General features: G+C 36.8%; 1 protein-coding gene across 1 annotated transcript in view; it reads right to left on the minus strand.

The window, feature by feature from the left end:
• The window catches only part of itpr1b (inositol 1,4,5-trisphosphate receptor, type 1b), a 60,591-nt gene that overhangs the window by 28,018 nt on the left and 17,403 nt on the right, over positions 1-15,170 (minus strand). Inside the window, 15 exon segments of the mRNA XM_055161054.1 lie at positions 451-635; positions 1,593-1,719; positions 10,878-10,989; positions 11,082-11,230; positions 11,642-11,826; positions 11,906-12,026; positions 13,093-13,221; positions 13,423-13,548; positions 13,658-13,909; positions 13,985-14,005; positions 14,007-14,189; positions 14,312-14,437; positions 14,581-14,718; positions 14,785-14,853; positions 14,925-15,089. Coding sequence (XP_055017029.1) covers positions 451-635; positions 1,593-1,719; positions 10,878-10,989; positions 11,082-11,230; positions 11,642-11,826; positions 11,906-12,026; positions 13,093-13,221; positions 13,423-13,548; positions 13,658-13,909; positions 13,985-14,005; positions 14,007-14,189; positions 14,312-14,437; positions 14,581-14,718; positions 14,785-14,853; positions 14,925-15,089 — 2,088 coding nt within the window.

Consider the following 15,170-nt stretch of genomic DNA (forward strand, 5'->3'; position numbering starts at 1 on the left):
CTGTAAGAGTTGCAAAAAAGTGACTGTGTCAACATGTGGTGGGCTACTTTAAGAAAAATGCTCTGTTAGAGTAAAAGAACTATTTCCAACAGCTTAACCATCCATTACAAACACAATTACTTTATTTTCAATACCATGTGCAAGTATTTATGATTGTGACCAAACTATGGTTCAGTAAAGAAAAACTGTCCAAACGCACAAGCAGTTTATGAGAACCAAGCACGTTATGAAGCAGTATTTTTCCCTTTATCACTCTCAACTCTTTTCATCTAGAGACAGATTTTTTGCTTAAGACTGAATATTTCAAATCTTGACAGTACTTCACAACTGTAAGATAACATAGTTCGTGAGGTGCAGCTGTGAGGCAGTGTAAGAGGTTTGGTTACACTAATCACAGGGTACTTAGAGTCAGAGGTCACAGAAAGCGTTGGTGTGTTGAACCCCACTCACCTGAATGACTGTGTTCCCGCCCTCCAGCAGTGCTATGGCCAAAAGGATACTCTCCTGGAAGATCCGATCACTGGTGGCATTCATGATAAGGTCTATCACCAGGTCAGAAGCTCCCTCTCTGTCCAGGTGGCACTGGACCTCAGCCAAACTCAGCTCTCCTCGGCCACCGATTCCAGAACTTACAACTAAATGTAGAAAAACAAACCAAAAACATATGCCAACTACTACCACAACTGAACACAAACACATTGAGAGCCTTTACTGGATATTCAACAGTTTATTTAGGCACTTTGGATGATGTCATAAAGTCCTCACAGTGTAATGCCCTTTAATTCCTTCTGCCCACACGTTTTTGTACATTTATTAATAATATCACCCCAATTTGCATGCATATCTTATCTCTTATCTGGCCATTTTGTTGTGCTACTGGCTCACCACACCATGAATGTGTGGTCAGATTACAGGCACCCATCAGAGACATCTCTGACTGAATGAGCCACTGAATCAACAACACATCCCATTCTAGACACTGTCGCCAGGCAACAACACGTCCTTGGTTGTGCTGAGGAGACGGTCTCCGGGCTCACTAGAATAGGCAAGGGCCAAGGGCTTAGCTCAGAGCGAGGCCATGACTGTGAATATGATCAGATTCTCCTCTCACTCTAACACACCAGCCACCATGAGTCACAACTGTGATGAGAAAAGGAGAGACTGCAATGAAGAAATGTCACTTACAAAAAATCTGTTGCATTGTGAATGTCAGCCTCGATAAAGCAAGATTAAGAAGTGAACTATATTGGAAACACACAGTATTGTGCTACAACCCATACAATTCATTGTGTAATATGGAAATTCACAGGTGTCAGACAATCCACATTTAAGCATTCAGGACACTCAAAAGAATAAAAAGGGTAGGCCTATCTTTTATCTACCTATTATTTATTGTCTATTATGCAAAATAAGCATATAGGATGCTAAGGGAATCATTCAGTGCTTTAAACACAGCCTTGTGGCACTCAGAGATAAAAATATAGTTTTGTGTTGGACCCAAGCCTGGATAAATGACCACAGCTATATTTATACTTGCACTGTATAGATTGGCCTTCCAGGGTGTGTGGTTTGATTTATACAAGAATACAAACCTGCTGGTGATTTTCCTGGGGTGCCAGAAGTCACAGGTCCACTGCTAAAAGTGACGCTCTCTCGCCGTTGTCCAGATTTGACATTGCCATAGTAACGATTGACCAAGATTTGGCGTAGAGCTTCACCCTGTTAGATATAATGTAAGTTACTGGTTAAAATATGGACTCTAGTTAGCAGTGACATTGTAAGGTGTAACCTCCTGTTTGCTGCTCCACATGATAAAATGTACGTACATGCATGGCAAGTAAACTAAAGTGAACCATTTCATGTAAAGCAGTTTGAAGTTACACATAGTGCACATTTGTACCATCTGACAATCTCAAGTTACATTGCCTCAAGAGTTTTGCAGGCATTAGACAGGAAAATATAATACAGCGGTGGTCTTCTTATAAACTCTTGTTAAATGGATTTCCCTATCTGTGACCTACCATAAAACAACATTATTTCATGTAAAAATTTAAAATATCTGAACAGACATATTATTAAAGTTTAGCCTAATATATCAAAGCTTTTAGTCTTAGTTCAGTTTATTTATTATTTTATGTTGACAAAATAAATACCATTTCCATCCAGAAACCTGGCATATGTCTCACCCTTGACACACCCTTAAAATGCATCAAAAAGTATTTCATTGCAATGAATGAAAAGAAAGAAATGCATAGTGACCAGATAAAGCTCAGAGTTCAGTGCTCTTCCACTTTATCATAATCACAGATATTTAGATAGTGAATAAACTATAATTTAAAGAAAAGTCCTTTGGCTTTGAATTTATATTTGCTGACTGAGCAGAAACTGTTGCCACAGTAAATTTCTATCATTTATCAATCACACACCATCTGATTACCATGATTCATTAGCCGGTTTCACTTCATGGAAACCGTCTAACCTCGCAGCATTAGAATTCGTTCACTTAACGGTAGGCGGGTACTTTTTAAAAATTTAACCAATCGCTGCTGTTTGGTCGGGATGTATGTAATGTGCCGCTAAGCAGGGCCTTTCCCCTTCCCTTCCCTTTGCCCTTGATAAAATTCAAACATTGTCTTTTTTCCAGCTTTAAGTTCTCAATCTCGGGAATTGTTGCCAACACAGAATGTATGGTTCTTCACACTTCCGGGGTTTTTGCAAACCATCTAGTGTATTCCGATTTCTGACCTAGTTATTGGAGAGGAATGAAAGTGAGCGGAGACACTAGGTGGCGCCGGCCTGCCTACCATCTGATACCTTCAGATTATAAATTGTCACACAAACAATTGGATCTTTCTGATGTATGCAAACATATTTTTGAATTACTGTGGCTAACTTATTTTGGTACTTTTTTCTTTTCAGGCCCCCATGTTAAATGGGATTATTAATGAATGCCTTTTCTGATTAGTAACCCACTACATGGAACAGACAAATAGTGACCAACCACACTATAAACCTGAAACAGAGCTTGGACAGTCTAAACCCTTACCTGATCAGCCAGAACCTCACACTTTGACAAAAAAAAAGGCGAGTGGATCTCCCGATTTCACAGGGCGTGATCGACAATTAACCAATCAGAGAGACGCATAATCAGTTTGCATAAAAAAAAAACCAAAACTTTTGGAGAGGAGATGTCTTCTGCATTTGAGAAACAAATGCTACAAATTGGCATCCTATGGTTGGATCGTCTCAAGTTTGGACATAGGTTTTTCACCCTCCATTGTCTGGTAACAGTTCCAGTCCTTTCTGGATTTGAACAGAATGTAGAAGGGACTGGCTGGTCAGGCAATCTAAACCCAGCACCTACCCTCTTTTGATCCTCCAGTTGCTTCTGTGGCAGGTTTGGATCAAGCTCCTTAAAGGTGAGGTGAGTAAGCGTAAAGCAGTGAGCAGTGAAAAGAGAATTGAAAGAAGATCCAAAGGGTAGTTGTGAAAAGATTAGAAATTAAAACAGCCAGTTAATACAGTGCATATTTGTTATTAAGCATGTAAAAGGAAATATATAGGTTTAAAGGAGAACGGGGGAACAGGGTGGGTATGTCATGCAGGGTTTCATGCAAGAAAGTTAGAAAAGTAGACAGAAAAATGGCCATAATGAAGAGATATATTATGGCAATTCCTATCAAAATTACATAAGACTTTAGTTCACCTTGGTTTAGGTTAATTGTGCTTTTCAATTTCAAATTTGATGACAGTTTAACTACATTACTGACTGAATGGCTCAAAATAGTAATCAGTTAAAGCTGATGTTTAGACTCTGTCTTACAATAGAAAAGTTAAAGCAGCAGAGTCTAATTTCAGCATGTAGCAGCAGAGCTTTGGTGTGCCAGTTACAGTTAGTACTACAAACATAACAAACAGCCACACACTCAATATGAAGCAACTCTTATATTCTTTAGTACAACTTTTAGACCTTCTCGTGATGTGTTAAAATATTGCCTATAATTTTCCCATATCCTGTCTGACCATGAGCTTGGCCAGTCAAAATACACACTTTCCTATATTATATCAGACCATCTCCCTGAGCTCAAATGGACGTGATCATAATCAGTCCATAATGATTTGAGGTGAGATGCTCGGCTCCTTCTGAGTTTGGCCTGAGACTGAGACTCTTCTGTGTTTGAAAATATACAGAGAGCCAGTTTGGTTTCCTTCCCCAACCACACTTGACATGAAAACATGAAAAGGGAAGACAGAGAATTGTATGGAAGGTTCAATTGAGGGTCAGGCAAGAGCAGGAAAAATACAACAATAATCTATACAGCTATAATCTAGTCATAATGAGGACTCTTTTCACACTGAACACATGTACACAGTGTGTTAATGGGCAGATTATTTAGGGTGGTATCTATTAGTAAAGCTATAATGAATGTGAACACACCTCAGCAGGGGTTTCGGGCTCTGGAGGAGGAGCCAGCTGGTTAAAACAGAAGGATGAGGTTAGTCAAAAGGTGTGAGTGTGAAGTTAATAAGACTGCTCTAGAGGGAATCCAAAGACTACAAATGTCAGCCACGATTAATGCTGCAGTAAGGATTTAGTCTAAAACAAGAGGGTATGGCACTCTCAAAGCAGACACAAACATGATGCTCTGTGCACAAAATGAAAGCAGTGATAAGTGATAAGCAGCAGCCAACTACTGCGGCAAGAAGCACAACATGTTTAACATGTTTAAAGACAAAAAAAAGATCAGGATCATTCCACCACATTTCAGTAAGTTAGCTACACTACTACCCAAACCAATCTCTGGGGTTCCAGAAAACCACTGTCTGCAAAGCACTTAATTTTACTATTTCAGAACACAAGTATTGATTTCCAAGTATTCCAAGAATAATAGAACTATTTAAGGGAATGGCTTCAAAATTTAGTATTGCAAATACGTGCAACAAAATGACAACAACTAGTGTGTATTAGATAAGGACATGAAACTTTACAACATAATTCAAATCTCCAAAAAAAAAAAAATCTAACCTTTAAAATTACTTTTAGAAGGTTAAATAAACTATGTTATTAGTCTGATTAAAGGGATACAGATCTGGCATGCAAGAAGAAATAAGTACATTTTAAGATAATCTTACTATAAACTATAACATCACGGACCCAACTTATTATGTATTTAGATTATTTTCATTAGCTATTATAAGAAATATTAAATGAAAATGTGATACTAACAGCAATTGCTCTTTCAAATTATTAGGGAAAAAAGTATACAGTTGTAATTAAAGTTATTCTTTGTAAAAATATAAATCAAGAGACAAATGAATAATCGATGTTCCCTAATATGGACAAGGATTGTTGTTTGTTTTGCTGATTAAAAGTGTAACTTACTGGAATTTCCCTTTGATAAACATCCTTTACATCAGATCAGTGCCTTCTTAAGAAATACAAAGTAACATAAATGCAGGTAGCATTTGATATATATTGATATCATATTCCAGCATAATGTTTGGAGTTATATGTGACTCACTTTTTATAGATTACTTCTTTAGTTTTGTCATCTATCAAGAAGCATGAGGAGTGGCTTGGGAGCTACAGACAATATTATTTCTTCTAAGAGTTTGAGATGCAATATTCAGAGTTTAGGGACAATGATTGTGCAGATGTCATTAAAAAAGTTGTGTGAAAATAAACTTTACATAATAATTCTATATATTAATTAATATGTATTTTTTCGAGAGTAACACACAGTTTTAAGTCATTTCAATTACAATTACAATTTAATGTAAAGACATGAATTTAATATTTTAATATGTAACTTGTAAGACACCACCCTTCATAACCAACCTATTACAAAAACACACACTTGTCATTTTAAATTGTGCACACCTTTCTCCTGTGCATTTTTGTAACAATTATCATTGAAGGTCGAACAATTGCTGAGTGAATATATTTCAGAAAATAGAAAATATAATAAACCTGTTTCTGCTTATGTAACTGCTGCCAAGGATTTGGCCTGAGTCCAAGAATTGTGCAGCGTTTAGCAGATAGGAATGTGGAGCAGCCTTGTGTACAGTTCAGAAATGTCTGCAGCGCCACCCCCTGACCAAAAAAATAAATAGCAGGAGAGCTGTAAGAGATTAAACAGGGACAAGAGACTGATTCACATGGGAAGGTGGTGAAGTAGAAATTTTCTCGTCACCTAGTATTTGTTAAATGTTTAGATTTAAGGAGTAGTTGTATTTTAGGATCAAAGCCTTTTTTTTTTCCAGAATTGAGGCTTAAAACTTTATAGATATTTCTATATAAAATACTACAAAGTAAATTAATTATTAAATTAAATAAAAACATTTGTTGGCTTGTATCGCCACTGTGAATGACCAGTTAGCAGTATGCTCCATCTAACACTTAGAAGTCCAGTCAGTTGTAATAAATTCACAAAATAATGTAATACTTGATTTAAAAAAAAAAATAAAAAAAATAAAAAATTAATTGTTAAATTGCTCAGCTACCTCCAAATGTGTTGAGGTTAACACTGGACAGAACACAAACTTTTTTTCCTTTTATTTTTTTTTCAGGTGAACTTGCTCCAAATAAATATCATTTACTGTTTATTTTTTAAACTGAAACGTACTATAAAATGTAGTATAGAAGAAAACACTACAAAATGTTTTTAAACTGAAACGTACTATAAAATGTAGTATAGAAGAAAACACTACAAAATGTTTTTAAACTGAAACGTACTATAAAATGTAGTATAGAAGAAAACACTACAAAATGTTTTTAAACTGAAACGTACTATAAAATGTAGTATAGAAGAAAACACTACAAAATGTTTTTAAACTGAAACGTACTATAAAATGTAGTATAGAAGAAAACACTACAAAAACTGATACATGTGAGATTCTAGTGATAGAAATGTGTCTGCACAGACCACCACTTAACTACGTTTTAAAATAGCTCCTTACATAAGCTGGACCATGGTTATGCACTCAGAAGCTCAGAAGCATCCTCAACACAGCAGATTACATCACTAGAATAAGATATGTGATCCCACTTGGACCCCCCTCCCCCCTGAACAGAGGAGCTCCTTTCATAGATCAGATGAATGGTAACAACGGGAGGTCATGACTTTTGTCCAAGCTTCTATTGTACTTAAAGTATATAAGAGAACCTGCTTCATTTACTGCTCTATAATCACTCTCCCTAGATACACACACAAACTGTTACAGATGATGTGATCAAACCAACAGGACAGCTGAACTCATCCTGAGATTCTTCAGTTGGGACATGGAGTTACATAACACATGTGATAGCTTACAACAGGTTTGGGCTATCTATTCTATTCAAAAATATCTTCCCGCTGCTTTTGTTTAGCCGAGCAAGGGTGAATGATATGGCCAAGCGGCATGTGCCAAGAGGTTCCAGTGGGGAGTGTGTGCAGATTTTTTTAGATCCACTATATGGGAGGAGCCAAGAGAACAAAGCACTTGTCTGCAGCAAGAACAGCCCCATTTTTGTGCAAGCTGGGGATTTCCATTGCACCCAAGTGGTATGCAGACATGCTGTGAAATATCAATGGACAGAACTCACAACATGGGAACAGGGAATTGGTTGCTTCCTGTCAACTTGGGAAAGACCCATGCCAAACAAAAAACAAAAAACTGTATTTATGCTTGCTGACGACTTCTAAATAATAGCCTCACATTCATCAGTTGTCACACTTCTACCTGAAAATGTGATGTCTGTAAGTAAATATTACCTGTTTCCAAGTAATTAGAAGATCATGAGGTCTACTGTGATATATTGCTACAGAAAATATCCCTTTTCTACAATGAATGGGAGCTCAATCCGGGACTGCCTTCCTGGACATTGAATCTGGGAGTCATCACCTTCCCACAGGCAAGTTGTCATGAAAGTTTCTTCTAGAACACAGGTGTCAAACATAAGGCCCGGGGGCCAGATCCGGCCCTCCAAGACCTTTAATGTGGCCCTTGGCTGATTTTCTACTAAAATATTTTAATTATATTTTCTATTAAAATATTGGTAATTTTCTGCGGTGCTTAGCGTCTCCAGCATCTCTGTACGTGGCCCCTCCCACCAGAGCAGCACAAATGAAGACTTGTCTCTTTCCAAACGCTCTTAAAGGACGATCGTTTTGACTGTTGACCGTGACACCCTCATCAGTAAAATGTCCAACATGAGAAAAGTGGAGCCGAGTGCAGGATTTTCCAAGAAAAATGAACTTATTCCTATTTACATACAAGTTCATGTTAAAACATTGTGTTGAAATTGAATTTTTCTTAAAGTTTCAGGTTGTTCATAATATTATAATATTATAATATTATAATAAGAAAGAGTTCATCAATTAAAAAAGATTTCTGTAATAGATTTGCATTTTTCTGCACAAATATTTGAACTTATTGTTATTTTTGGGGTTTATATGATATGAGTTTTCTGAGCCGGCCCCTTTGGGATCAAAGTAGGTTGGATATGACCAAAATGAGTTTGACACCCCTGTTCTAGAAACATACCAGTAGGTAAATACCATGACCTTCACCCATATTGACCACAAACATAACTCCCTACAGCAGCTTGATCTGCCTGAAAACATTCCAAAACAAATAGCAAAATACTGAAAAACACTCACACATTAAGAGATGATGATGCAATAAAATTCAAAGAAACAAAGGTGGTTGATGCAATCAAAGCTACAAAACTCTCTGAAGTTCTAGGACCAGATGACCTGTTAATCTTAAACACCAGGGCCCTTCTGATTAGCTTCCTGATCTACTTGATAAACCTCATCATCCAAACCACTGAGATACCAGAGTGATGGAAAGTGAGCAGGATTATTCTATCACTTAAACCAAAGAAGCAAGCAAACCAATCCAAAAGATACCAGCCAATTGCACTCCTCAGTCGTGTAGCCAAGCTAAATCTTTTATTCAAGGAAAAATCATCTACAACTATTTTCTCAACCTGGAACACAGAATTCAGAAGCAGACTACCAGTGACTGTAGCCAATAAGGATATACTCTGCTAAGAAAGTCAAAGTCTTAGGTGTGACGTTTGACCAATTTTAATTTTCACATTTCCATTTTCAAAGCACTCTAATAACACTGCAACTAAATTAAGCAAGTGAAAACAAAAAATCTTGCTGGTACCACATGGGGATGCTCAAGATAGGATACACAGCCATTGCTAGGCCAGCACTAAAATTATGCAGCACCAGTCTGAACCCCGAACCAAATGAGCAAAATCCTGCCCTTAGAACAATAACTGGTTGTCTACACATGACCTGACTGACCATCTCCACCGTGAAACAGGTGATATGAAAGAAACTCTTATCTAAATGTACTTTGTCACTAAAAAGCAAATAATCCAGCAAACTGAAATACTTCAGAAATTATTATTGTTATGTTATTAAACAGTAAAAAACCCACTGGTGCAAAGAAAAAAATATAGAGAGATATATAATGAGTCTCAAAAAGTATTGTTCTGTCCATCAGTTATTGAATGATGAGTCAATATATTAACTGTCGAAATACTAAATATGGTGACAGGCCTTCTTACATCTACATCAAAGGGGAAACTTTATCAAACTATTTTCTGATAACAATGGTATTTCAACAGACACACGTAATGCACTGATAAGACTATGTGGCAGACAAACGTGACTAATGACAATATAAAGCTAAATGCTAACACAAGCGACAAGAACATGTTAACGGTTAGTGTAGGTAAAAATGACAACCTCAGCCACATCCATCTCATCATCAAAAGCAATCAGCTGCAAGAGAGGCATACTGTTAGTAAAGTTAGTAAAACTGTGAAAACTGTTAAACTGTTACTGGACAAACAGTTATTTGTGAGATCTGACAAAACACTGAACTGTTTTATGGCCTACACATTTCTATTACGTTCTACCAATTTTGAGTCAAATATGGTAGAAACGAGTATTAAAGCAAAAAAGCCAGTTCATTAGTTGAAGTGCACGGTAAGATGAAACTGTTAGAACATGCAATAGGGCAAAAATTACATGAGTTGGGAATATTTTATTGTAGAAAGCAAAGAGGGAACCAGTTGTGTAAATTATCTAGTTAAATAGTAACCATAAAAGTTGCACTTCCTTATGAAATTGATAATACAATAACAAAACTTGGTCAGCTATGCTTTGTCATTGTCAATAAAAAGTTTCAAAAGTAATAATAAATGACGGTCAGATTACTTTTTTTTAAAGGGCCCATAGTGTGCTATTTTCTGATTTATGTTTTTTCATCAAAAACATACCTAGATTTGTGTTTTTATTTCATTAATTCATTCCTGCTGTTCCACTTGGTGATGTCATGTGGTAATACAGGAAGATTTCCACAGTTTTTAAATCCCATACATCTTCAACTGAACCATTTGGATAATTTCAACCCCATAATTGTAATTCTCAAGTGAACAAAGGTAAAAGGTAACCGTTAACTTGAAAACTATGGTATATCACTCGGCGGAACAAAGCATTTTGTGCTTTGGAGCTGTAGACAGATTGACAGACTGGGTTACTGAAACTTGTGTGAATGAAAGAAAACACAACTCTGGGTATGTTTTTAATAAAGTAACAACATTATAACATTATAACATGCTTTAAAGCTAAAGATAAGGAATCAATTTTATGTACTATAGGATCTTGTATATGGCATTTAGTAGTCATGACTCTAATATTATTAGGATATCTTTTGTATCTCTAAGCCCATTTGGCCATACTGGTGTTGAAAGAAAGATTTTATTCAATACTGAAATATTTTCTATAATGATAGTGCTACCACTTGTCATAGAGATATTGTTCCATAGTACCAAAAGCATAATGTTTTATCAACATGGATAGGTTACGTACCTTCTCCCCATAGCCACGGTCTTTGGACATCATTTCTCTCAATGTCTGCAAGACTTTAATACAGAGTCTCTCTTCATTCTCCTCCAATAGCTGCTTGGTATGTTTGATAAGCCTGGTTAAAAGAAAATATGAAATAATAATTTTATTACTATACAAAAAAGTTATACTTTTATACGCATTCAGTGGTCTAAAGTATAAACGTACTTTGATATAAAGCCCCCACTTTCACATTTTCTGCGAGCATCAGTGTTTTCAGGGAAGAGCAGCTCTGGACGATGCAGGACATCAACTAGGACAGAGAGTTCAGCTTGGACCAGTGGTCTCAGACGATCCTCTAATGCAGACACAATATCCTAAAGGGGATTATTATTATTTTTTACATTAATGGGGTTACAACATACACTTCAGTATGGTGTTGTTACAGTATGTTGATGACTGTGTCAAAAATGTATGGTTTTAGTGTGAAATAAAATAAATAAATAAATAAAATAAAATAAAAGGAAAATAAGACTTTCCTCATGAGTTGCAGTAAAGCAATACTTAAACCACATGTGTGATAAAGGAAATGAGGCAAGTCATTGTAGACTTCTACTGAAAGTTGACTCATGAGTGACAAAAAGGGTGCAACTGTCTGGCAGCAATTTATTTTCATGGTTTCTACTGTATATATTCTGATGAGTAAAACATAAATACACTGCACATTTTAAAAGCAGAAATAAAAGCTTCAAGGCAATGAATTTACAAAGAACATATTAAGGACAAACCTGCAGTCTTTCAATGATATTTCTATAATCCTTGGAGGTAGTCACGCCAGAGTCTCGCCGTGAAGTGTTTTTAGCTGATAGTCTCCAGTTGAGGATGCTCTTCTGTACGACATTATTGGACTTGACAAAAAGATTGTTGACCTGGCTGTCCAGGTCCACTGGGATGGCAATGGCTCGACTCTTAGCTGGGCAAAGACACAGGCATGCTTTATTTGGTGCCTAGTCCTTTAAACATTGTTAAAGTAATACATAAAAGCAGCTTACCCACATCTGAGAGAACTTTAATACATGCCTCAACTGATGCTTTTTGAACAGGGTTCAACCAGTTACAGTGATAAACTCGGAAAACTCCCTGAAGAAGTTGAACAAACACTGGCTGGCGAGTCTGAAAAATAAGGAAACTACAAATAAATGCAAATAATAAAAGACATTTGAGAGAATAATTAACTAACAGCATGTAAAAAAGGGAGAGACTACCAAACACCTAAGGATTACTGTGCTCAAATTAAGTTAATATTTGTTCATGCTAAATATTTTGATTAAGGTACATGTACTACAATGCTTGGGGTCCAAAGGGTTCCAGTCCCACGACACCACAACAGAATCAGTGCTCAACTTTTAGGTCAAGTGATTACTACAACCACAAAAGCTATCAGCTGTTCACAGCCAATAGTACAATAAATACCTCAGATATCTTTCCAAGAAAGGCTGTCTGTTATAAGAAAAAGAGGGATGTAACGTGGTCATGAACCAATAACAGAATTATAGTTCTTAGAATGGGCAAGAAGTCATAGGAATCTAATAAAACCAAACATGACCATATCTAAAAGATAGACATCATGTAATAAAAGAGTATGAAGGGCTTTATGGGGTTTTCAATCACTTGAATCAGTGTGGGGAGATCACATTTCGTCAGTGCATCATGTGCACCATATCCCAGTAATACCTTGTGCAACACACATCTGGGAACAAGACATTTTATGTGCTGACTAAGTTACCAAAACAGGAGCTAGACACTCAAAGTCATACTTACATACATATAGCATGCCAACTATGCAACAGAAAGGAAAGGAAAAGGTGGATTTTATGAACAATGCTTTTACATATTGCGCATATTGTAAATCAGTGGTTCTCAGTCTTTTTCACTAGATGCCCCCATTCTGGTATACAAGATTTGTCAGTATTGCAGCTTAAAAAATTCATTACTTGATAAAAAATATTCTGTTTGCTGCACACATAATAGTTTAGCATTTTAATTGTATTTTTGTTCCTATACCCCTTTTCTAAGCATAGTGTGGGGTTTATTATTTAATTTGCACAAATAAAATTGTGGATGACCTGACACTCTGATCAGACAAATCTCAGGTTGGGAGCCACTGTCGTAAACAATTGGAGTCCGGTAACAATTACTGACAGTTACTGTACAATACAGTATACTTTTATATGTTTACCTGAAGACTTGTGCTTTGGTCAGAGAAAGGAGAGCTGAAGAAACATGTGACGATGCTCATGACTGTTTCAGTTACGTAACGCTCCAGCATGGTGTCCGCATGTTTCCTGTCACTGGTGTTGTTGCACACCTAGGAAAGAGCAGAGCCAATCAAAAGCCCTGTATGACGCGCAGTCAGCGGGTCACACTTCCTCCATGTGGGCAGCAGGTAACAGACTGGATGTCCACTGAATGTGAAGGTGACATAATCATGGAAGACCCATGGCATAATAACATAATAACATGAAGCACAATGCAGTGTCCTACTTTGTCACAATGCACCAGGCCTTACCCTACAAATATCCACCAGAAAGTTCTCAAAAAGCTTCCACATATGATTGGATGTATAGATCTCCTTCATTTCAACCTCTGTATCCACGTAACAGTGGTTTAGAAAGTTTATATAGGCAATCTTCACCTTTAGAGATAAAATGTAATAAAATAGTAAACATATACACGACAACAGCTATAATAAGTGTTAGTTAATTTACTATTACATCTCAATTTTAGCATATATAAAGTCACACCTCAGGAATACAGTCTTCATGTGTAACAACTCGAACAATATCATCCAGAGGCAGCAGCGAGTTGCATTTGATCTCAGTGTAAACATTTTTGCCCTCGGTGCAGACAGCCAGCAGCTCCACCAGGTGTATATGGTACATAAGTTGACTGTTTTCATCCATACGGTCCCGCTCTGATCGCATCATTTGTACTAGAGTCTGAAAGGATGCTCGGTCATTGTAGAACACCAGAACGTCTTCACCTGAGTTTACAAGCTAAAGGAGACAGCAAATATATTTTTTACAACAGCTTATCAAGATGGATAACTAAATAATGATTTATCTTCTGACCTCAGCCATAACAATGTCCTGGCTGGCATTTCTTGATGAATTTGTTTTCGGCTTTCACAATAGTCTGCAGGAACTTGAGATACTGAACGTGACGACCGTGAGACTCGATGCAGTGGACAAAGTGCTGAACTACTCGCTCGTTGATTTCACTGCACAACTGAAAATTATTCATGAAGATGTGCTGCATGGTGATGGCCTCTAGAATCTAAAAACAGAAACAATGATCTTACTCAAAACGTTTATCTTTCAAACCCAGTAGTAAAGTTAGTAGTAAAGTGGGAAGCATAAGTCGAGTCGATTATGTAGAAATTCCAGTTGCATACTCACCCCTGGGTTAAGAAATAAGTTGATATGTTTGTGAAGAAGAGTCTGGTTTTGTTGGTTCCCTGAACAGAAGTTTTGAAGGAACTCATGAGCCAGTTTCATTATCTCTTGCATGCGGATATCCTCACCCTGATAGAGAAGAACTGCATTGGATTATTTGGGTAATATATCTTTAACTTTACAACTAAATAGTGATTACATAATTTATGAGGCAGTCCTGATAAATAAATAAATAAATAAATAATGATGAGTTTGAAAAGGTAATTTGTCACCTTCTCATAAGGGATTTGCAGCAGCTCCAGAACCACACTATGAGCTCCCATGTTCCTGAGAAGTCTTTGCTGTTGTTTTCTGCTCTTCTTCCCTGAGCTTCCCTCTTGAATACACAACTTACTGAGTCTCAACAGGATCTAGGAATTGGATACATTAAGGATTAAGTCATAAGGAAAACAAATACAAATCAAAGCTTTTCTTACCTCTTTCACAACTCTATAGTTATAATTGCTGGTACTTTCAGAGTTCTTTCCATCTGAACTTGAATCACCCTAATGTCAAAAGAAAAATCAAGTACTACAGATGATCATTTTATTTTGACCATATCAAGCCTTGAATCTACCTTCTTTTTGCCATCAGATTCAGGGCCATCTCCATCCATTCCATCCTCTCCTTGCCTTTTGTAAACCCATAATTCTGATTTCTCAACTATAGATCGAAGCTGATCAAGATCTGACTTGATCTGCTTATAGTTGTCTACATCTTGACTGGTCACAAGCAGCTGCACCTAAAAGAGGAAAAATTTATTATAATACATTTTGCAAGCTTTCAATATAGAGGGTATAAAGTTTGGCAAATCAGCAGCTTA

The sequence above is a fragment of the Boleophthalmus pectinirostris genome, unplaced genomic scaffold, assembly GCF_026225935.1.
Source record: "Boleophthalmus pectinirostris isolate CB_2022bp ecotype Guang Dong unplaced genomic scaffold, ASM2622593v1 HiC_scaffold_3, whole genome shotgun sequence".
Classification (NCBI taxonomy): Eukaryota; Metazoa; Chordata; class Actinopteri; order Gobiiformes; family Gobiidae; genus Boleophthalmus; species Boleophthalmus pectinirostris.